Source organism: Synchiropus splendidus, chromosome 2 (genome assembly GCF_027744825.2).
Source record: "Synchiropus splendidus isolate RoL2022-P1 chromosome 2, RoL_Sspl_1.0, whole genome shotgun sequence".
In the NCBI taxonomy this organism is placed as follows: Eukaryota; Metazoa; Chordata; class Actinopteri; order Syngnathiformes; family Callionymidae; genus Synchiropus; species Synchiropus splendidus.
Window position 1 is genome coordinate 28,762,753 of NC_071335.1, and position 24,800 is coordinate 28,787,552.

The following is a 24,800-nucleotide window of genomic DNA, read 5'->3' on the forward strand; positions in this document are numbered from 1 at the left end:
AAATGACAGCTGACAGCTTAAGTTTTTAAAATTATACCCACGCGCACATCCCGTTTTCAACTCCTGGACAGGCCTGAAACAGAACACAAACAAGCCTAAACAATTCCAGTATTGCAGGTCAGAAGGTTAGGTTCCTCCTGAAAGGTCGGCATGTTGGGGCTGTCACCTGGTGCCCGGCAATTAGGAGTAGCACAGGTTTTGTAAGTGGTTTTCAATGGTGAGATCCGAGAAACAGTGTCAAGTTATCAGCAGATGTGAAGTAAAGGACGTATTCACCAAGTTTGAAGCCTTGAAAAAAACCTCTGTTTAAATCTAAACGACTCAGGGTACAACTCAGCCTAACTTGTTTTAGTTCGCACCCCAGCCTTCAGACTGTTAAGGGATCAGTACGGCGGTGACGGTGGAGAAGTGAAAGTAGGAGGAGTGTGTTTTGGACTGTCATCCCATTGAAGAGACTAGTTGTAGTGATCAAAATCTAACAGATGTGGGCGAGAAGAGAGGGGTGTGAGTGAGTGAGAGAGAGTGAGAGAGAGAGAAATATTTCCACCCACCCGACAAGGAGACACACTCATAAACAGCGAGCAGATCGAGCGAGAGCCAGAAAGACCCAGGATCTCAGGAGAGCAGGAGCGGCAGCAGCAGCAGCAGTCTGAAGAGAAACTTTCCGTCAGAGCGGGATGCTTTGTTAAAGCTCAGGGAGAATCACTTAAAGGACTCCCCAATAAACACTCATCCTTCAACCTAGACAGACAGACACTACCAGGTGAAACCCAAGAACTCTGCGCTCCAGAGGAAGTTCTCAATCCCCTCAGTCACTTTCAGCCCCCCGCACATAAACGCACATGCGCTCGTGCTTGAGTGGAGGAGCACGACCAAACAAGTAGAGCATCAGAGAGGAAGGAGCGAGCGAGTGGATGGATGCCTTTTGCAGACTCAGTGGCCTGGACCCTCTGTGGGTGAGTTTGAGCTCTGGTGCTTCACCTGGAATCTATATGTTGTCAACAAAATCCTGGAGTAACTGTCGTGCATCTGAGCTAATAACAGCATAATTACAGGCATGGCAGTCAATTGCTCTTATCTTGTGTTTATTAGCAAGCAGTTTGAGAAACTGAACAGACTGATTTTGACAGCTAAAGTGGAGAGTGGAGGAGGCTGAGTTGTATTTCACTAGGACGTTTTGTGGCAGCACTTAGCACATGCTGACCTTCTCACTTTGCAGCCTGCAGGTATATAAGTGCATCGAAAAAAAACCACCCTGATGTAGCACATAACCCCGCAGAGTTACTGCTTTTTATTATTTTCTGACTTGTAAAATGACACATGGCTGACATCCAGCTGGTAATATGTCTATGAATTCAGTCCAAACTTGAGTGAGCCAGCCCTCGCTTCCCCACTCTGCTTTTGATTATGACTGTTTTGCTCCTTGCTGGCCTTGAAATGTAGAATAAGACATTGTTGAGAAAATGAAAGTCAAGGAGCGACACACAAACGTTTCCCTCTCTCATTATTTCTGACTTCGCTTCACGTAACGCTCAATAATCAATCAGAGCACAAATTAACTCTGCGTGAAATGAGATTTGTCGGAGGAGGAATTGAACCGGCGTCACGACCTCATTGGGTTTTGTTTTTCTCTTGAAGGAGAGCATCCTGCCTTTAAAAAAAAAAAGGGGGTCAAACTGAAAATTCCTAATGAGTGAGTCATGCTTCTTGCTCAATTTGAACTGTTTTCTTCTCCCTCACGTGGCGTGCGTTCATCATTCATGTTATCTTAGCGATCACCAGTAGTTTGTAGTCAGATTGGGAGAATACAGTGGCGATACAGGCAACTTAATGTGCGATGGATTTGGCTGACTGTTGCCACTTCAGCTACAGGTGAGAAATAAGATAAGTACTGAGCACATTTCTGTTGGGCAGTTGGATGTGGTACAACAAAGTGCTTCGTTCATCCTCCAGCCACCGACCACAGAAGTCAGAAGAGACTGTGAAAGTAGCATCCCACTTACTCACTCATGTTGGTCACTTCAAATGTCAACTTTCTCGTTGCATAACTCCGCGAGACGTGTTTAAAAGGTCTGTGGGTGAAAACTTTTTTTCTGCTTCGCAGACAGTCCGTGATTCAGGCTCACTCTCTGTGACTAAGTCTGGACTCGGGTACTTCTTATTGCGCATCGAACACATTTTTACCTGCTGCAGTTGGCTAACCGGGCGGTTACATAACCGTCCATCCATATTGGAGTCAGACTGCGCCGCCACCGAGAAGCCTCAAACCACTTCCTGTGGCGACACCGCCAGGCAGTCTTGTTAAAGCCAGACACCCTGCCCCTCATTAGGGCAGACTGGGTGGTAAACAAGTGCACCGAGCTCATTTTTATGTATTTTTTAACTGACAAATATGGCCAATTTATAGGGGATTATTCATCTCACCGCCGCTCCTAGCCACTGCAGTTTGCTGAAGGCTGACTCAGCATATTTAATCAAGCAGGCTCCTTCCAAGTGGGATAGTTTTTTTTTTTTTGCTGTGGTTTCCCTCCACACTGGCTTGAAGAATGAAACAAACCTGCACCACGTCTGGACTCTGTGCCATCACCACCAGCCAGCTCAGTAAACATCTGCCCTCCTGCACCTTTACTTTATTACAGGACTGGAACCGGACCTGGTACACAGCTAACCCTGACCTGACGCAGTGTTTCCAGAACACAGTATTGGTGTGGGTCCCATGTGTTTACCTCTGGCTGCTGGCTCCATTTTACTGCCTTCACCTTTACTACCATGACCAGGGTCGCATTCAGATGTCGGGCCTCTGCACCTCCAAGATGGTGGGACTTCACCGTGGCAGATTTCAAAATGATCACGCTGTAAATATGACAATGTATTGCTGCTCTGACTAGGTGCTGGGGTTCCTGCTGGCCTCTTTCGGTTTTGTTGAGTTCTTCTATATTCTGTTGGAGCGAAGCCATGAAATCCATCAGCACATGGTCTTCCTTCTCAGCCCCATCATCCGCAGCTTGACCGTGGTGAGTAGCAGAAGCTTTTGTAAACATTCTGTTACTGTTCTTTATTCTCTCTCTGAAGTTTCTTGATAGCTTGAAGGACGAACAGGGTCTCGGCCTTGGAGCACAATGGTTCCTAATTCAACTTTAGCTTGTAGCTTCCACCTCTTCCCATCATCCGAACTTATCTATAAAAGCTGTCCCTCTGATATAAATTTTAGGGAACACTTTTCCTTGGAGCCGACATATTAACCAGTTATGAACTAATTATTTGCAGTTTTCTTTTTATTGTGTTCTTTTTATCAACTAATAATGATATATTCTTTCGTCTAACAGTGGCAATGCAAGGAGCAGACAGATATTCTCAGTTGCAAAAGGGAAGAAGAAAGAAAGAAAGAAATGTAGCTTTTTCTGCTGTAAAAGTTTTTGCATATTTTATCAATGTCTCATTTGATTTCTACAGTATTAGTGGGAAATATCAGGCGACCAAACTTGTAAACGACTTGTCAGTCACTTGTTTGATGCACTTCTGTGGGTGGAACTGGGGGTAACACTTCACTGTAGCCGCGGTGACAGACGTTTAGGGAGTCTTTACACCTTCCAGCTGCCATGCTCTTGTGCAAACACTTGAAGGTATAGCGCATGGAAGAGTGGGCAGACATCTCAAAGATGCAATGATGGATTTAAAGTCTTGCAAGCAAAACAAATATCACAGTTCTCTGTTAACGCTATGCCAATGGAACATCAGAGTGCCCGGGTTTCAAGTGCTGGCACCATTTGATGTGGGTGAACCGGCGCAGACTCAACTGGAAAAGTCAGTTGGTTGTAAGATTTGACATGAAAATACATCAAAGATATGTTAGCGAGTTTGACAATGAGACCATGGCAGAACTCTGTGACTAGTCAGCGACCAAGCAGTTTGAATGTTTAGACCCAAAGCGTGGAGAGACCTCTATGTATTTATACAAGCCCAGCGAGTCTTTAATCTGTTTCAATGTTACTTGGTTTTTGTCCTCAAATAAACTCCTCTACCTCCCCAGCCTCACCCTCACCAGGGTGGCGTATGAGGTGCACTATTTAGAGAGGAAAGGGGATGGTCTGCAATCATAATGTTTTCAAGGCTTTGTTGACTGAAAGAGCCATTCGGGGTCATTCAGGACATGGCTCCCACTCATTTGCAGGAGGCACAAATAGTCTGCATCCCACATGTCGGGTAGAACATGTGAACCTGTTTGTTATCTTGAGTAAGAGTCGTCGGTACAATGCTGTTCTTTGCAGCAGAAAGAGTTGGACGTCGATGTCTGTTGCTTTGCTCACAAAGCTTCCTCTCTTCAGCGCCCTAAAAAGTCAGACAGGCAAACCCACCTGTGGTTTTTTTTTTCAGACTGCTGAGTAAACACAAGCACGTGTTTGGGTGAAAGTAAACTGAGAGGTCTCTTGTATATATTGTATGATAACGTATATTGAGGATGTCAGCTTACACAGCAGGCGACCATATGGAAAAGAGATACAGATTTAGCATCAATACTAAAGTTAAGTCAAGCTATTGTCGCTCTCCTGTGAAAAAAAAAAGAAAGGTATATATATATATATATGTATATTTATAATTATATATAACTAAGTAATAACTAAATATATTAGTTATTACTTAGTTATATATATTACTTAGTTTTATATATATATATAAATAATTAATAATAATAATAATAATAACTAAGTAATAACTAAATAATAACATGATATGATGGGCATTCCTCTGTGGTCTGACTTCTCACATGCTGATTCACTCTTTTGTTCTCTTTAGTAAGCTTAAACTTGTATTGAAGGAGAATGCAGCATGTATAGAGTCCCACCCTGAAGAGTTACTCACGTGCACAAGGGCAGATGGAAGAGAACACTGTGTTCTGACGGCTCTTTATCGCAAATCAACGTATGGTAACAGTTTACGTGACCCTTGCAGCCCACAGGCTCACTGTGGTCACCAATAAAGTAAAGTAGAAATCCAGACAGAAAACCTTCCTTCTACGCTGCTGATCTCCCAAGTAATTACACGGTAACTTTTTTGATTTCAGACACAGGGATTGAGTGCAGTTCCACCCACTAACAGACGCGCTGATCATTTACCACAATCAGATGAGTCATTGTGGCAGTTACTTTTTACGTTTCCTTTACTTCTGCTGAGGCTTGGATGTGGTCGATACAGCCTTCACATTCAGCAACTGAAACAAGAGTTACGTAACACGTCTGTAAGTTCATTCCTCGCGCCTCATGTCCCGTTCAAACCCTGATCTGATGCCGTCCAAGTGAAGCACTTATTGCAGTGATATAATTTTCTTCACACTCCAAACATGTGGTGGGTGAAATTCTTAGGTCTCTTCTTATTTTCTGAATTTCGTCACATGCTCTTGTGTGTCTATATAGCGCTCTGAGACCTTTGCCTCTGTAGTATGTATTCAGCTTGGCCTTGGTCAACTCGATCTTGGGCCCTCAAAGTCTAGGTCAGGAGTACAACGCTAATTTCATCCAAGGAAAACTGCTCTCAGCTGACAAACTGAGCACACAGCTTGTTTGTGTTCATGATCTTTGGTGGGAACTGGACAACACAGCTGTATGGAAAATACACAACACACATCACGATCTCACCATATATTTGATTGAGATTTTTTATTTTTATTTTTTGCAATATCCATTTATCAATATTTGTGTCATTTTCGGCACAAATTTTTTTCCCTCAAAATTAATTGTGTATTCCCTAAAAAAAAGCATTTTTACATTACGTTTGTTTCACCCTTTTACATCTGCATATTTAACCTTACTGTAAAGACTTCAGACCGCCAGGAGCCACGCATCAGATTTGTGTGTTTTCACTGGTTAGCAAAAGAGCGGTTCTGTTCTCGATAATGAGGTTCTTTGTGTGCCACTTGAACATCCTGATAACTCACTCAGCCAGAGCTGCCCTCTGTTGACAGAGGTCCTAACATAATGTGGTTTTCTTTGAAGGTATCATTAAAGATTTGGATTTGGCAACAATGCACAGCGAGTCACTGCAAACCACACTTATGTCATTTTTTATAAGCAGTAGCCAACTTGATGACATCTGCTGCAGTGGCTTGGGAATTCCCAGTCTTTAAACCTCTGTTGGCTCCGCGACATTGGGCTGGATCAAGTTGTGTATGAACCCTTGGGTGAAAACATTTGAATCCAAGTTCTGTTCTTTCTAATGTTTAAGGGTTTTGACAGAGTTTTAAAGGCTCTAAAATTGCTTTCACTGTTTTGCTGGAGTTACGAGACAGTTATAAAGTTGACTTATGAATGTATGTAACATTACAGTAGTAACAGTAGAACAAAAAAAATGTTCCATGAAACTGGGGAAAAAAGACAGATGGAAGACAGTCACTGTTGCGTGGTCTTTTCCTCATCACATCTCCAGTGAACCTTTAGTATGTAGCCTTTACCTGTAGCTAAGCATTTGTCAGGATCCCTTAGTCAGCTCACATTACGATTGGATTATCCAGTTACAGAGTTTCTGCTCAACAGTGAATGAGCAACCAAACAGTGTTTTCTCTCTGGTTCAAAGTTGGAATGCGTTCACGTTAATTACGGATCTTGTGGCTTGTTTGCCTGGAAACGTAATGGTCAAATAAAGAGACCACACTTGAATCTGCTCCGTGCACAGCAGACAACATCATACTTGAAGAAGAAACAAGGAACAAAGCGCCAGAGAAGCATTAATAAGACTTTCATTTCGGGGGCTAGTTGTTTTGGACTGAAAACAGTCAATTTAAGATGCCATAACAGAATTTGGTCCCAGAAAAATACTACGACACTTGGCAGCATGTTGTTTACCCTTGCATCAAATGATGGACTGAGCCTGTGAGGATCCAACCAGAAGATAGCAGGAACAATAATAAGAACAATAATAAAATAATAGAGGCCACTGTAGTTATATTAGGATTTTTTTTTCTTAAATAAAATAGTTTTTGTGTACATTTTATTTAAACTTTCTCAATTTGTCTCAATAATAATAATAATAATTCTCAATAATATTTTATTTTTATGAATGAAATATGTTTATTAAAACACATTTCTTACTACATACTGTATAATGTATTTCATATACATGTTTATTTCATAAAAAGCCTTAAAAGCCTTGGGAAATGGCAGAGAAACTTCATTGAAGGCTGTGCAAATTCAGACTAAAGGGCCACAAGTGGCCACACTTTGCCCTGGTCTGACTTAGCCTAGCATCTGCTCGTAGGTCTTTAATACCAATTTGCCAATTCAGATGTTTCTCGGCCAAAACTCGCTCTTGCGCAAGACGCTTTTCAGCAACAGCATTGTTTCCAACTGGAGTTTTGGCTGTCTGCTCCCTCTTTTCCTGTGGTGGTTTAGGAACCACGTGTGATTTCTCACAGCGCCACTATTGTACCAAGCTGTTGCGCAAAGTTCTTTGGTGTGCAGAGGCTGCAAATATTTCATGAGATATCCGCCAAGCCTGCGATTATAATGCTGGACATGCCTCAATCAAGAGAGAAAAGGATGAGACGGGTGTGACAGATTTAACAGGGTCCAGATAAATCCATTAAAAGCTGTGATGCTCTGAAGTCACGGTCCATTTCTTTTGGGCCACTATCAGTCAGCAGATATGTGGATGTTTGAAGTCTCTTTCCGTCTGTTCCCCTTCCAGATTCTGACCTTGTGCATTATCCAGCTGGAGAGAATAAGAGGCTGCCGTTCTTCCATATTCCTCTTCTTGTTCTGGGTGTTGGCACTGGTTTGCTCCCTGGTTCCTCTCAGAGCAAAGATCCAGCTGGCCTTGGATGAGGTATGTATATATGCATATAGCTATAGCTATATCACGAAATATATATATATATATATATATATATATATATATATATATATATATTTTTTTTTTTTTTTTGTGAACCAGTTGGATTTATCAAGTCCTCAGCCGCCCATCGTCTAGACACCAGCGCCAGAGGCACAGCGTGACATTTACCCCATGTCAGCAAAGCCCTTCTATTGAACCCCCCAATTTTAACCAAGTAAACTAAAGTTAACCAAGTGTGAGGGGTGACCCTGCCAATTCTGGTCGAGCCGGCATGTGTTTCTCTTCCTGTACCTCCTGTCAGACACTGCAATCATTGTTGAATGGAGTCAGAGTCTATTTAGGTGCACGCGCCCCTGGGGCAGCTACATTTGCATTTCTATAAAAACACAGGCACATGCATCCATATTTCTCTTTTATCATTCTCAGTGTGACATTCCCGCACTGCCTGGGGGAGAATAATGACAACCCTGGGATAAACGCTGGTGGGACACAGCAGCAAAGGGTCAGACCAGAGGAGCGTCAGTCTGGTGTTTATGAGCCTACACTGCTATAAACACAGCCAGATGGAAATCTGAGCACATATAATGGGGACTCACGTGCAGGGGGACACAAGTGATGCACAGGCAGCGCTTGTTGACTGCGATTGTTGTTTCATCTTTTTACTGCGGCTTACAAAAGTTACAAAAAAGACAAGAAAACAAGAAGCCAAAATAGAAGTGTTGTGGATGAAGGGAGCGACTGGAAAGGATTTGAGTGAATTGGAGAGACATGTGAAGATGGTTTGGACACAATAGAAAAGTTGAAGAAGATGGAACCATTGGATATGCAACAAAATCAAATTGAAGTAACAGCTGGGAAACTTCCACTTTTTAAAGTCAGTTCTGCTTTATTAACATACTTTCAAACCGTATCACACAGTTTAAAGGCCATTGTACTTAAGATGAGTAATGATAATGTAATTACCACCATTGCCACCGGTGTAACTGAGGTATGAATAACAATAGTGTCTGTAAAGTACTTTGGGTGACTTTGAAAAGTGCTGTATAAATATATAAAATCCAAGCTATTATTATTATTATTTTTATTATTATTATTATTATTATTATTATTATTATTATTATTATTATTATTATTCACTAGTAGGCGCCACGAATCCTTTTAATTTAATTGATATCGTTCTTACAGCCCAGTCCTATGTCAGAGAGTCAGAGTACAGTGGGCGTCTCTCAAATTCTGCTGAATCTTTGAAATTAATTTTCGATTTATTTCGTATTATTTTGTTATGTTTTGTGTCTTTGCAGCATGTTCTGCACTCATATTCTGCGTAATGATCAGCACTGTGACGAAACAGGATGAAAACAACTGCCATTCTCAGCAGTTTTCTCCAGGCGCTCACAAACATATCCGGTGGACAGTTCCCCAAAATATTTAAAGGCATGGTTGGTCCCTTTGGCAACACAGTGTTGACAGCTCAGGTTGACAGAGTTCATGTTTGTAGTCCTTCTGCCATTCTTAGCCGCGTGACCTACATATTTCCCACCCACTTGCCGACCATCCTGACCTTTTTTTTTTTTCCTCCAGTGTGGCTGGACACATTTGGGCCTTTTTTTGTATCAACTCTCTGGCCACAGCAGCACTCTTTTCAGGGAAAATTGTTTTACTGTTGACCATGGCGGTGACTCTCCATACTGCTGCACAACAGGCGGCTTGTGTGAGTGGCCCTGATCCAGCAGTAAACAATGGGGGTGCCAAAACCCCACAGTTTGTGTATGTCGACTGTAAAATACTCTCATTGTGCCAGAGAGCGTCAGCAGTTCATATTACGGCTGGATTGAAAGTAAAAGTTTAAGTTTGGAAAAACCACTATCACCCTGTTTGGAGTGACATTTAACTGTTTCATTTCTAATAAAAGCTCCTTAGTCTGTGTTAAAAATACACTTTATTGTGTCTGCGATGTAAGTGTTTGAACCATTTCCTCCCCGACACAATGTTTAGGTATGGGAAAAGCATCATAAAAGACTTCATGTGGTTTCTGAAACTGTGCACAGTGAAGATAAATAAACACCACAGGATGTTGTGTGATTAGTAGAACCATGTAGGAGGAGGAGAGGCAACCACAAAATACCGTGAATATGTTTAGAACTATCTCATTTCTTTTCAGAGATCCCTTCCCTAACTCCATAAAGCTGTGACATTTTTGCTCAAATAACTGCTGTTTTCATTGCCATGTAAAGTGGAGGGAAACACAATGTTCACAACAGTCATTGATGTCAATGAAAAGTAAACATTTTTTGAGCCCTCTGTATTCAATATCGTTGACTCTTTCATTTCTCTCTCACATTAGGGAATCGCCTCCGACCTCGTCCGATATCTGGCCTTCTTCTCCTACTTCTCCCTCCAACTGGCGCAGCTCTTCTTGTGCTGTTTTGCTGACCAGCCTCCTGAAGGGAAAACAGTATTGGAAAAGGTAGGCAGAGAGACATGCGTGAAGTAAAGCGGACTCAAACGCATGTTATTATTTTTAGCTTCTTATGCTGGACACGTTCCCCTTTTGGAGGAAATGATGTCATTCATTTTTCCCACTCGCTCTCTATGAAACTTTTCCCTGACTGCATGTGATGTATGAGCATGTCTCACTCACGTCCGTGTCACATAGAGATGTAAAAATGCTTTGTGAAAAGAATGATTTTAGTAGCATGTAGCAGTGAAAACGGAAATGAGCTGCCTCACTTCAGCCTGAGGTGCGATGCAAGTTTTCAGCGCTGGTAAAGTTCCAAACAGATTCTTGGCCTGATCATGAAAGCCACAGAAGCCGGTCGTGGTCAACACACCCATCCGTGGTGTGTCTTCCTCCGCTTCACCCCACGCTTTGGTCGCAGTTACTCACAGGAAGAGGGGAAGTAAAGGATGAGAGCTGGTTATGAAGAGAGCAAATAGTCGGTGAGGGGGCGGCAGGACGGACGGACGGACGACATGCCGTCACGTAACAAGACTGACTTTGTGTTTGCCCTTCTGCTGGCTGGGACTTTCTCATGACACATTTACGCCATCTACACTGAACCTCAAAAACATCTTGACCCGGCGTGAACACTGAACTCTATTTATTCCGTCCTGTAGGAGTTGAAGCTTCCTGGAGAGAGAATCACCAGACTGTGTCGTAACGTTTGTTAACTTCAGTAGCTGTGTTTGCTGGAGTGGGTGTGATGTTGACTTTAAAAAGCTTAATTTAGTAATGAATAAGGTTGCATGGTTTTATTCTGAGGGGTTACAAATAATAGCAGCTATTGAAAGAGCACCTACTCTCCAAATCCTCCAAATTCAAATTATTTGATGCCTCAAACGTTCAAGTCCTCTCTTCTATGATGCAGTAAGTCCCTCATCACGATGATGATCCATATTGCTTTATAAAGTCCTTTCGCATCTGAAAGGTTAAAACCTACTTCCTGACCAGTCACGGCAGAGAGGATGTGTAAAGAGGATATTTTCTAATATACATACAGTGGTACCTCAGTTTTTGAACGTCCCGGACTTTGAACAAATCAGAGTTCAAACAAAAAATTCAAGATTTTTTTGCTTTGGATTTCGAACGAAAATCCAGAACTCGAACTCACCCCAAAAAAGCACAGTTATTGTGTATAACGCAGCCTCTTTATGCAGACGTGACCCGTTAGCTCCGAGGCTGGAGCTCACTCCAGGGTTTGATGTCCTGTTGTGGGCTGGAGCTGGGACAGGGATGAGGCGAGTCTGGGACAGAGCGTGACTTGGTTTATGACTTTGTCACAGCCAAACTGCACAGAAGCGCACATTCAGAGCTGGACACGCACCGGGCACCTCTTCACTTCTGGAGAGACGTCACTCACTCGGCAACCCCTCCCACATGCAGCGGCCACACACATAGAGGAACAGCGCACCTGCAGCAGACACTCTACATTCACTCCTACAAAAGACTATTTTAAGGCTTGGAACGCATTAGTTCTTTTTCCATTCATTGTAATGGGAAAAATCCATTCAGATTTCAAACAATCGAACAAACGGATTGTGGTCAAGAACTGAGGTGCCATTGTATTTCCAATCATAATTTTAGTTAACAGAAACATACTCATTTGTTCAATAGGGATCCAAAAATCAGTACATTAGCTGCTCGTTCAGATGCCAGTAAAGTACTCAAAGCTGCCTGGTTCTTGTACTGGCTTCTTAACATGAGGCTGCTAACTAGTTAACGCTCAGTCATTATCGTAACTTAGTCCAGTTTCCAGTCAATTCTGACACATCAACTGAATGTTTTTGCACATATTTGCACAACATTTACATTTGGAGGAAGTGGACCTGATAGTGTACCGAAAATCGGGATTTGGTTCATGCTAACTGGTGACTCGAAGTGTCTGGACTCTTCAGCTATTTGTTCACAAAATACATCCTCCTCCTAGTATCGTGCTTGCTTCAGTGAAAACCCTTAAACAAGCCTGGAAAGATTTATTAACCACTCAATTCCAACAAATATCTGAAGCTTCCAAACCCCTCAGTGATCTTGGCAGTCATCATGAAAACGACCATCATTCGTGTTTTCGATCTGTTTCAGAATCCATGTCCCGTAAAAGACGCCTCCTTTCTGTCCAAGATCCTCTTCTGGTGGTTTACTGGGTAAGATGCTTTAACCACACATCTCATCTCATTCCCCCTGAGCAGCGCTCTCTGCTTGTTTACCATCTAATGTGCCACTACTGGGTTGATTTTATTGAATCTCCTTCCTTCACAGGCTAGTTGTGAAAGGCTATCGTACCCCTCTGGAGGCAGAGGACCTGTGGACGCTGCGAGAAGAGGACACCTCCCACAAGATCATATCTGAACTTCATGAGGACTGGACCACTGAGTGCGCCAAACTTCAAAAGTGAGACACTATGATTTGTACTTATATAAGCAGGAATTACCTTACAAAATTGTGTGCAAAATCTTGACTTGCCATAAAGTAACAAAGTGCCTTCTGAGTTCAAGAAGCAGGTATAGCAAATGTAACTATGAGTTTCCTAATATTGGAGATTGGAGCATGGTTGAGTAGTTTTATGTGCCATTGTTTGTACAGGTTTAGTCCAATCTGCCTCCAATAGAGAAGAGTAACTCTTTGTGTTTTTTTTTTTTTTTGGACCGGTTCAGCCATGTGCAGGTCATGCACATGTTGTGTTTCATGTTTCTTCTGGCTCACACGGACCGTTATCATAACACAGTCCAGCCGTCAGCTGCACTGCTCCCGCTAACTCGAGGAATCGTCTTGCTTTCACAGCCATGTTGTGGAACTGTAGTGTCCTCGTGTTTCAATTCAGCCTCATGTAAATGTGCTGCTATTCTCTCTACTGAAAATGTCAAGGATTTAAAAGAGCACGTTTTACTGCTCCTTTGAAGGCCTTTGTATATTCTTGTAACAACGTGAGGTAATAATGCTTAATAGGCTGCTGGTTCACAATGTGATGGCATGAGTGAAAACATTTAAGAGCCTGCCTCAGATTAAAGACTTCAAGGTTGCCAGCGTCATGTTGGCACATTCTCCAGCGCAGAGGTCATGACTGTAACCATGTGCGTTCTCTCCCTCTGGCAGGCAGGAGAAGGCGCTGGTGTCGGGCGCCGCGCTGGGAAGCCGACTGCCGGATCAGGCTCAGCTACTGAGGAAGCTGCAGAAGGAGCAGAGCTCGGGCTTTATCCTGCTCCGCACTCTGGCACGCAAATTTGGTCCATATTTCCTAACTGGAACCATGTGCATCATATTCCACGATGCCTTCATGTTTGCCATTCCACAGGTTCTTAGGTAAGAGAGTGCCCCAACTTCAGTTTCTGATGACAGAATTACAGCCGGATTTGAATTATTTATGATTTGCACCTTGATGGACAATTTAATATCAGTGTGAAACTGCAACATAAGCAGTCTTGTGCAGAGGAGTCCCTAAATGTCCTTAGGGTCCATTTTATGTACCATGACAAAAATTAAAATTAAAATCAAACAGAAGGAAATATGATGGGACAACTTGAAAAATATAAAATAATGCTGAGAATAATAATAAAAATACAGAGAGATGTAATTATAGCATAAAAATTACTAGTTTTTTTTATTATTATTATGAGATTTATTTTTCAGTGGTGTTTTTTTTTAAGCAACAAGAAATGCAAATATTTTAATTGGTTAAAAGGTTTTGAACAATACAATTTAACTAAACATTTATGCATTATGTACATCTTATAAAAGATGTGGGTAATTGCAAGCAAACAAAATATTGTAAATAAAAAGTTGTAAGTTCTAAAAGACATTTAGAACTAAAAAGGTTGAGAATAATTAAAAAATAAATAAAGAAATTGATCAATTTCACTCTGATGTCACATGGGCCTCTTGAACGTAAGCAAAGGTCTGACCTGGTGTGTCAGTAATGTGAGGTTCTCAGGTGCGCCCCCTACCCTCCAGAAGATTCTTAGATGCAACATCTTAAGCAGCTACACCTGTCTATTGGACTAAACATTCTCCATGTCGCCCGACTAGGCGACCTAGCAAAGAACCAGCCGCTGACCTTCCTTAAATGGGTTCTTGGCCTGCACTCTCCAGACAGGAATGTTGTTGTTGGTAATGTGTGGCACTGAATCAGTCAGAGTGTTAATTATGGTCGTGCAGTTAGAAAAAACGGACGTGCACTGCTGTAAAAGGGTTAACAAAGTGCTGAAAGGCGACATGCAAAAATGGGTGAACCACTCGAAGGATGCCGCCGGCCAAGTCTGAGGCCCGGCTGGCCGCAAATAGAGCCAGGCTCTGCAGCACAAGCTGCTTTGTGTGGTCGCAGAGAAGCTCAAGGTCTCTGGTTTAAGGCAAACAATGAAAGTTAAATCATAACATTGAATATAAACAATAAAAACTGTGTTGACAAGGAAATCCAAACCTCTCTTGTTTTGGCCTGGTCTTTACCATTTCACTGAAAACAGCTGGTAAACAAAGGCAGAATTTGTGTCACAGAGTCCAATTAAGTTTTTCTATTTCTGTGTCCGCAGTCTGCTTCTGGGTTTCATGAAGGATGAGGATGCTCCACTGTGGAAAGGCTACTTCTACGCCACTCTCATGTTCCTGCTGTCGTGCCTCCAGTCGCTCTTCAACCATCAGTACATGTACACTTGCTTCACAGTGGGAATGCGGGTGAAAACAGCTGTTATGGGCTTGGTTTATAGGAAGGTGGGTAAAAGTGCATCCACAGACGTGAAACCTTTAACCACCAGACACAATAAATTACAGGAATAAACTTTTCTTGGTCCAGTTTAGCACACTGTTTTTGAAATAAATGACTAGGTCAAATCCTTGCCAGGCACTGTGTGGCTAAACTGTCCTCTTCATTCCAGTCGCTGGTGATAAACAGTTCAGCCAGAAGAACTTGCACTGTTGGCGAAATTGTCAACCTGGTTTCGGCCGACACTCAGAAGCTCATGGATTTTGTGGTGTACTTCAACGCTGTCTGGCTGGCTCCCATTGAAATTGCACTCTGTCTGTTCTTCCTCTGGCAGGTACACATCAGTCTCACTCAAGTTTGTTGTGCTAAAAATCCTACGATATCATTTGCACTGGCCATTTATTTACTTTCCCACTGGCATAGAAAAATGTTTTTTTTTGTTTTACTTTACCTAAACAATTTAGGTGAAGATTGTTTTTGTTTGCTTGCTTCATTGTTTTAAGTCGATGTTCATAAGTCATAATGCTAGGGTTTCCGTCAATCCCCATTGCCCAAATGAACATCAGAAAGTCACATCTCCGTTTTTACTTGAAGAGCTGTCACCTTCTTGAGCATGCTACCTTACTTACGGACATGCTTGTACCTGGCCCACACTTGCGTAGATCGACCACTAGGGAACCAGACCTTTTGCTAGAGCCCACTTTTCTTCATTTTTCTTTTTTTCATGAGACCTGAAGTCATAGAAGTGAATAAGGAGATCTAAAATAATTCTAAAAAGGACATAAGATGAATGCAGTCCTTCATCTCCTCTTCAGCTCGTGCATCCATTCGCATTCGAATAACCTAAATGGCCATTGCTTGCTAAAGATGAACTACATGATCTATAATGGGCACAAAAACCACAGGACCCTGACTCCTCCTAGTCTCTAGCCCTGCCTCACCAAGACTTTATCTCTGGTGTCCCTGCGGTCGGTCGAGATAGAGACTGCTCTCGCTGTTCTAACAGCACTGACTCTTTCTTTTGTCTTTATTATACAGCATCTTGGACCATCTGCGCTTGCTGGTATTGCGACCGTCATCCTCATATTCCCCCTGAATGGACTGATAGCAAAGAAGAGAAGCAAGCTGCAGGTAGACACCGTGACACTCTTTTCCTGCAGTAGCTCCAACTTCTGTGTAATGTTCCGCCAAAGAAGCAGCAGCTGCTTGAGATGGCGGCCAAAGTTCTGCGTGGGTGTCTGGCCTGGACGTCACATTCTCTCTTGCCCCTTTGAAGTCTGCACTGAATGTCTCTTGAAAACAATTGCACGAAGAGGCGTGGCAGTTTGTAGACATCATTTTAATTTCTCTGGAAGCGCAACAGACGCTTCCATAAATTTGGATGGCAATTGAATTAAACTATTTGGCAGTGACCACATTCCTGGCACGACGCTCTTTCCTCTGTGCTAAAGTTGCATAAACAAAACAAGCAATAAATTCCTTTGCAATTAAAAAAGTTTCCATGTTGTGGACGAAAACTACTACTTGCTCACAATAACTTCTGTCTTTCCCTTGTTTTGATTATTGTCTCTCTGCCGTGACCTGCTTAGTTCTTGCTTGAATAACTGAATATATAAACTTCTGTTTGGGCTGCAGGAGGTCCAGATGAAATTCATGGATGGCAGAATAAGACTGATGAATGAGATTCTGAATGGAATCAAGATCTTGAAGTTCTACGCCTGGGAGAAGGCCTTTCTGGAGCAGGTGTTGGGATACAGAGAAAAGGAACTGAAGGCCTTGAAGAAGTCTCAGATACTGTATTCCATCTCAATCGCCTCATTCAACTCCTCTTCTTTCCTGGTAGGTTCAAATAAATAAATTTAAAATTGCAAAATACTCAGTTCACTAAGAGCTGAATCAGTAGAGTAGAAGCATGGATTCAGTCACATTCTTTCTATACACTATAGATCTATGCTGATGCGTTGACTCGTCCGTCAGTCACAGCAGCGCTCCTCTTGCCACACACTCAAAGCGAAGATGCTGGTTAAATGCGCAACTTCGAGTTGTTTTTAATCCTGATGTGCCTCTAACTTCACCACACACCTTCACCACAGAATGATGGCGTGTTCCTTGTCAGTCCTGCGACTGTCTGCACCACAAAGCTAACAGAGCTAGCGGCTAACGTGACAACGCACTTCAAAACTTTATTGACACGCGTAGATCATCAAAGTTTGTGGTTTAAAAGTCTTTAAAAGGCTAAAAACTAAATGCAGAACCAAATAAATGCGCTCCAAAATGTGAAGAGATAAATAATCGTTGTTGTAATGAAGCTGAGGAAAATAATGTTAAGGATTTGTCAACAAATTCTCCAAACTCAAATAAAAGTCTGTGATAAATAAAGAGATTGTGATAAATTCATAATAATTATTTAAAATAATTAATCAGAAATATTTTTTCATATTGTCCACAATTGCGCTTTTGCCGAGGTTCCTTTGGTACCTTTGTTGAGCTGTGGCTTGGAAAGCATTGCTTAAAATGACTCCATTTAATCCAGATTTGGAGGTCAATAAAAATGATTTCATTTGTGCAGATCGCCTTCGCCATGTTTGGAGTGTACGTAACACTTGACAACAGAAATGTCCTCGATGCTCAGAAGGTTTTTGTCTCCATGGCGCTGATCAACATCCTGAAGACTCCACTAAGTCAACTTCCTTTTGCCATCAGCACGACCATGCAGGTACATAAAGCAATATTTATTAAACTTTTATAGAAATAATTTTACCATTCTTGTGGTCTACATGTTGGATTTACGTGGTGGATGGATTCGGTGTGAACCGCTGGTTGTGTTTCAGGCCGTGGTGTCGCTGAGGCGTCTGGGGAAGTACCTGTGTTCCGATGAACTAAAAGTGGACAACGTCTCAAAGGCTCCATTGAGTTCTGGTATGATTCCCTCCCATAAGTGAATGAATGAACGTGTATAAGTATTGCACTGGAAATCATAGGTTGTCATTATCAAGAAAACAGCGCCACATTATTTGGTTGTTTACGATACGTCTGTGTAGGGCCACAGTCCTGTGTGGGTCACTGCTCTTTCCGCTTCGCTGGCTTCCTGGTAGACTGCAAATTGCAGGGTTTTCCCATTTTGTGGGTCAATGTAAATTCCAGCATGAAATAAGAGTTATGATTCATAGAAAAATGTTGGGTGCAATCTGTCACCACATCGCTTGACAGATGACGAAAAGAAGCAGTATGTAATTTAAAGCTCTTAAGGCGGACCACCATGCAGATTTTTGTCTTCTGTTTTGTTGAACTATTTTGTATTCTCATTGTCTGCATGTCTTCATTCTCTTCGTGAGTAGATGGAGATGATGTTGTGATGGACAACGGAACCTTCAGCTGGTCTGCGGAGGGACCTCCTTGTCTGAAAAGGTATAACAGAAGTTATAAGAATCTGAATCAATGAGGTAGATTTACTCTTCTTTTTTTTCTTTACAGAATCAATGTGCATGTGCCACGTGGCTCCTTGGTGGCTGTGGTGGGACACGTGGGCTGTGGAAAGTCCTCCCTGCTGTCAGCTATGCTTGGAGAAACAGAGAAGAGGAGTGGCCAGGTCTCTGTTAAGGTAAGGCTGTCGCCTTACTGTTCATTTGCAGAATAGAAATAACTCTTTTTCTTCCAACAGGGTTCAGTTGCGTATGTGCCTCAGCAAGCCTGGATTCAGAACGCCACAGTCCAAGACAACATTATGTTTGGCCGAGAAAAGATGAAGACGTGGTACCAGAGAGTGCTGGAGGCCTGCGCTCTGCTGCCGGACCTGGACATCCTTCCTGCTGGAGATGCGACGGAGATTGGAGAGAAGGTATGGAATCAAAAGCTGGATTTCAATTTGGAATGCTGACTTATGCATGTGTCTGAACCTCTGCAGGGCTTGAACCTCTCAGGTGGACAAAAACAACGAGTCAGTCTGGCCAGAGCGGTTTACAGGAGAGCAGATGTTTACCTCCTGGATGATCCACTTTCTGCCGTAGATGCTCATGTTGGCCAGCACATCTTTGACAAGGTGATCGGACCCAAGGGAGTTCTGAAAGACAAGGTAAAGCAAATGTGATAAGAATGAAGACCTCATCTCAAGTTATCTTGACCTAAAGGAAGTTGTTTTCTCACCGCACAGACCCGCATTCTTGTGACACATGGAATGAGCTTCCTGCCGCAAGCTGATCTCATCCTGGTTCTGGTGAACGGTGAAATCACCGAAAGCGGGTCCTATCAGGAGCTGCTCAGCCACCAGGGAGCTTTCGCTGAATTCATCCACACGTTCGCCAGCACAGACAGGAAAGAGAGCGCCATACAGAGAGGTGAGAACACAGACAGACACACACACATCACCCAAGTTTCCTTACCTCAAATGGAACAGTGAGGGAATTCTCATCCAACTGCCGAGCCCACTAAATTTGTCTTTTCCTGCAGCTGGTTCCAGAAGGTCCAACGCTCGCCTCAGCATGGTCGACTTCATGCCGTTCTCCAGGGACTTGTCACAGGAGCAACTGATTGGGTACGTACGCTGATTCGCACGTGCAACATCTGTTAAACATCTCCCCGTACCTCTGTAACCCCTTCTTATTCCTGTTAGCGGGGACACCACAAATACAAACCTTCAGAACATGGAGCCCGTGACTGAAGCTGAGCCGGAGCAGGTCCCAGAGGAGCTGGGCAAACTCACTGAAGCAGACAAAGCTCGTACTGGAAGAGTAAGAGCTTAAGCACCGATGGAAACAAGTTCAGTCCTCTGACGTGTCTCTGTCTTCAGGTGCGGTTGGAGATGTACACAAAGTACTTCAAAACCATTGGCTTGGCCACGATCATCCCCATCGTCTTCCTCTACGCCTTCCAGCAAGGGGCCTCCCTGGCCTACAACTACTGGCTCAGCATGTGGGCTGACGACCCGATTGTCAACGGCACCCAGATTGATACCGACCTGAAGCTCTCAGTGTTTGGGGCCCTCGGTTGTGTGCAAGGTTTGTTCCATTCACAATGTGCCCACTCAACACTCTTGTTCACTCATGTCCTCTTCTGTCAGGCGTCGCAATATTCGGCACCACCGTCGCCATTTCTGTCTGCGGCATCATCGCCTCGCGGCACCTTCACATGGACCTGCTGATCAACGTCCTGCGTTCCCCAATGTCTTTCTTCGAATGCACCCCCAGCGGCAATCTCCTCAACCGATTTGCCAAAGAGATCGATGCCATTGACTGTATGGTGCCCGAGGGATTGAAGATGATGTTGAGCTACGTCTTTAAACTCATGGAAGTCTGCATTATCGTGCTTATGGCCACACCTTTCGCTATAGTGATCATCCTGCCACTCACTTTCCTCTATGCCTTCGTCCAGGTACGGCACCCTCCACACCTGCTAGTTATTCATGAAACGCTCTACAGTTCCAAAACCAATCCTGACAATTTCGATTCACTTTTCTTCCACACTTGCTGGATGAATTATGGGAAACCCCTGAACGCCTGCCCGGTATTTGACTTTCCACCGTTGCCCGCAGAGTTTCTACGTCGCCACATCCTGTCAGCTGCGGCGGCTGGAAGCAGTCAGCCGCTCGCCCATCTACACCCACTTCAACGAGACGGTCCAGGGCGCCAGCGTCATCCGGGCGTTTGGGGATCAGTCCAGGTTCATCCTGCAGGCCAACGAAAGGGTGGACTTCAACCAGACCTCTTACTTCCCTCGATTTGTTGCCACTCGGTGAGTTGATCCCCAAAAAATGAATGAATAAATAAATCAATAAAGTTTTCATATTGATAATATAGTTTACAAAAATTCTTAGTTTAAGTTATTTAGCTTTTTCTTATATATATATATATATATATATATATATATATATAGAGAGAGAGAGAGAGAGAGAGAGAGAGAGAGAGGGAGAGAGAGAGAGAGAGAGAGAGAGAGAGAGAGAGAGAGGGAGAGAGAGATATGAATGATACTCAAGTAAAAGCTAAATAAATAAAACAAAGAATAATAAAACTCATGGCAAGTATTGTTAAATAAAACTAATTCTAAAATAAATAGACAGTGTCATTTTATGCAGGTATTCTATGGTGTTAATTTATTAGCCAGTGAACATGATGTTTTTGGGAAAGGTTTAAGGCAAAATGATTCCATCAGCTGATGAGGTTTCCTCTCCGCAGGTGGCTCGCTGTCAATCTGGAGTTTGTGGGCAACGGCGTGGTGCTGGCCGCTGCTATTCTGTCTGTGATGGGGAGAGACACTCTGAGCCCAGGCATCGTGGGCCTGGCCGTTTCGCACTCCCTCCAGGTTCGCCCACACACGCGTTCACACGGGGGTAGTGAATTTACAATTATGAAAGAGGAAATGAACTGAGGCTGTGTGTGGTTTCTCAGGTCACTGGAATCCTGAGTTGGATCGTGAGATCCTGGACTGACGTGGAGAACAACATTGTTTCTGTAGAAAGAGTGAACGAGTACGCAGACACTGCCAAAGAGGTCAGCATAGTGCACATTATCTGATCTAAAATTGGTGTGTTTAAGACACTTCGAGCAGACTGTGAAAGCAATGATGCTGTTTAACAAAAATAAAACTTTGGGCCGCAGGCTAGTTGGAACATAGAGGGCAGCTCCCTCCCTCAGGCATGGCCTCAGACAGGAACCATTGAATTCCATGACTACGGACTGCAGTACCGAAAAGGCCTTGAGTTGGCACTGAAAGGAATAACCTTGAATATCCACCAAAGAGAAAAGGTGAGTTGCCTCGTCTGTCCTCTTTCGATATTTCTGTCTCCTAAGCTCTTCAAATCACTCCCAGGTGGGCATCGTAGGACGGACTGGAGCCGGTAAGTCCTCACTTGCCCTGGGGATTTTCAGAATCTTGGAAGCAGCGAAGGGGAAGATCTTCATAGACGGCGTCAACATTGCTGACATTGGCCTGCACGACCTGCGATCACGCATTACCATCATTCCTCAGGTATGGCGGTGGAATGCCAGGGAGCCGACTGGGTTTTCTCATGTGAAGCACTCCAGAGCTCGTAGCCAGAAAGTCATCCAAACTTAATCGCGTCTGTTTCCCCCCCCCGCTCAGGATCCTGTGCTTTTCTCTGGATCGCTCCGCATGAATCTCGACCCGTTTGACTCGTACACAGATGAAGAGGTGTGGAGTTCACTGGAGCTGGCGCACCTTAAAGCATTTGTCTCAAATCTGCCAGACAAACTCAACCATGAGTGCTCAGAAGGGGGAGAAAATCTCAGGTAGGTTTTAACCTCCTCAGTAGCCAAATTCAATCTAAGTATTTATGATGTAAATACACATGAACGCTCTGCACAGTCTGGGTCAGCGACAGCTCGTCTGCCTCGCACGAGCCCTGCTGAGGAAGACCAAAATCCTGGTTCTGGACGAGGCCACGGCCGCTGTGGACCTGGAGACTGACACGCTCATCCAGTCGACGATTCGCACTCAGTTTGACGACTGCACCGTCCTCACCATCGCTCATCGGCTGAACACCATCATGGACTACACCAGGTACTGAAGTGGAGCAAGTCTGGATCCTGGTGTGGAGAATGACGTGTGTTTTGATGAATGTTGTGAATGTTAATGAGACACGAAGACATCATAACAATGGCGGATATTCTCCATCCTCCAGCCTCCAACCACCGCCTCCTTCTACATTACCTCCTCTTTTGTGCAGGAGGCCCATTAAGAATACTTCTTCCACAGTCACCATGTTTGTTTTGGAGTTTGTCTTTGTCATAATCTTTTGACTGTGGGCTGCTCCCCCTGGTGGATATAATGGTGAACAGCAACACCAACATATAGAATGCACTGAAGTATGTGATCAGTGATGGTAACATTGTTTGAAAAAGAGTTTGAACATTTTCGTACGTATAGGGAGCGTTACGTGGGTCGCTGGCATTTTCCTGGCCAGAAAGTATTCTGCTCTCATGTCGTAACACTTTCATTGACCTTTGAAATGTCAGCTGAACCAAACCGTAAAAGTTTCAGACATTTGATCTCAAATTAAGAAGGTCAGAACTTTTCTATCAGTTGAGGTTGATAAAGATAATACACTTCAAAATCTAAATTTAAAAAAATCAATTAATAATGGGGTGTTAGACTGTCTTACATATTCGGGTGCATTTTTATTTATTATTTAATACGTTTTGAGATGATTAAATTGCTCTTGTATTTGGAGTATGTAACAGACAAAGACTCTCACTCTGAATTAAGATCAAGAGTCTTGAGTGTCAAAGACCTGCTCTGGCTCTGCTCCAGTTAAGCTTTTGACAAACACAACACAAACAAATCTGTTTGTCCTCTTGCTGTCTTCCAGAGTGATTGTCATGGACAGGGGCCACATTTCAGAGATGGACTCTCCAGCCAACCTCATTGCACAGCGGGGACAGTTCTACAGAATGTGTCGTGAGGCGGGTCTGGTCTAGATCCACATGACAGAGCTGGAACACTGGTGGACAAATGCAGCCCTCGTGGTGCTGCTCACTAAACAGCGGCAGCTGAAAATGCCACTCGATGTTGGCAACGTCCTGGACGCTAAGGAAGAGGTGCAGCGGTGCTTGTCCGTCGTAAAAGCCCCCATGGATGCTGCCCGCAATCTGGAAAAGACTTTTGTTAAGCCATGAACATCTAAAGGGAAGCAGCCATGGATTCTTCAAACTATGCATCTTTTTGATAAGTACTGTTCAGGGGCTGGAATAATACTTTCTCAGCCGCAGCATCATTTTCATTCTCTTTTTGAATGGGTCATATATGCAATTTTGTAAATGCAAATGAATTGAATGATCTTGTCTCAGGCTTTCATGTCGATGTTTACCTGTAATATATTTCCGCCTCATATATTATCTTAAAAAGAGGCGAACTTGCAGACTGACTGAGATTTCTTTTTAATGTTTCTGTTGTTCCAGAAAGTGGGACGATAAATGCTTTGACACAGTAACCTTCACAAGGTTCACCCTGGCAGGCATAGGAGGAAATGAGGTTTTCAAAATTGAACCTTTTTTTGTATGTCAGAGAAATAACATTGAAGCGAGCCAAGACGTTTACAAAACGGCCAACTATGTTGGGGCTTTTGTTTATTTCTGTCAAAGTAAACATTGAAGAATGCTGATAGAAACCCTGCTGGTCAGATTTAACCTGGAACCGGTGCTATAAAAACCACCATGAATGACGGGCTTGCCTCATGAAAACAATAGTGACATATCTGGGATTGTCCGCTTGTCGCCACCACACTATACAGGCCATATAAACAATACAAATTGAACCTACAAAAATAAGGGAAAACATTATTGCTTTGTACCAACACTGCAAACTGCCAATTCCCCTTCCACCCTCACTCTTGAATGAACCATTATATAATGAGCTTTACTCCTCTTTATTCTTTTGTCTTACTGGTTTAGACAATTTATCAAAGAAAGAAATAGGTTATTTATGTGACATGCCAAATGTATAAAGTGCTCTTATATGTATGAGGACTGTATTTATACTTTTTATAACAAGCCTGTTTAAGTTTCACTGTGCGTTTACTTTTCCATGTTCTCGGTCTATACATAAATGCTGGACAATAAAATGTATTTAAATAAACATGGCCTCTGTTTTTTCTTCAAATAAATTGGCTTCAGGATAATGATGATAATGATAGTGATAATAATGTTAAACCTGAGTTTTAAACAGCTTGACAATATTCCAACATTCGATTCCCACATTCCAAAAACCTTTAAATAACATTTGAAGTGGAAGATGTTATTCATTCTTTTGATATTAATCCTTATGTCGCATATTTCT

At 43.0% G+C, this 24,800-nt stretch overlaps 1 protein-coding gene across 1 annotated transcript; it reads left to right on the plus strand.

The window, feature by feature from the left end:
• Window positions 1-563: 563 nt before the first annotated feature.
• On the plus strand, window positions 564-24,570 carry LOC128753952 (multidrug resistance-associated protein 1-like). Its single transcript, XM_053856195.1, has 31 exons — window positions 564-956; window positions 2,640-2,816; window positions 2,889-3,014; window positions 7,678-7,815; window positions 10,169-10,291; window positions 12,404-12,465; window positions 12,581-12,712; window positions 13,415-13,621; window positions 14,845-15,022; window positions 15,187-15,348; window positions 16,053-16,145; window positions 16,650-16,853; window positions 17,584-17,730; window positions 17,846-17,933; window positions 18,353-18,422; window positions 18,489-18,615; window positions 18,676-18,852; window positions 18,919-19,086; window positions 19,165-19,348; window positions 19,461-19,545; window positions 19,624-19,741; window positions 19,801-20,008; window positions 20,071-20,381; window positions 20,542-20,741; window positions 21,182-21,308; window positions 21,395-21,496; window positions 21,605-21,751; window positions 21,816-21,974; window positions 22,089-22,255; window positions 22,332-22,526; window positions 23,335-24,570. The coding sequence occupies exons 1-31, from the start codon at window positions 915-917 to the stop codon at window positions 23,441-23,443; spliced, it is 4,533 nt and encodes a 1,510-aa protein (XP_053712170.1). The 5' UTR covers window positions 564-914; the 3' UTR covers window positions 23,444-24,570.
• The last annotated feature ends 230 nt before the right edge of the window (window positions 24,571-24,800 follow it).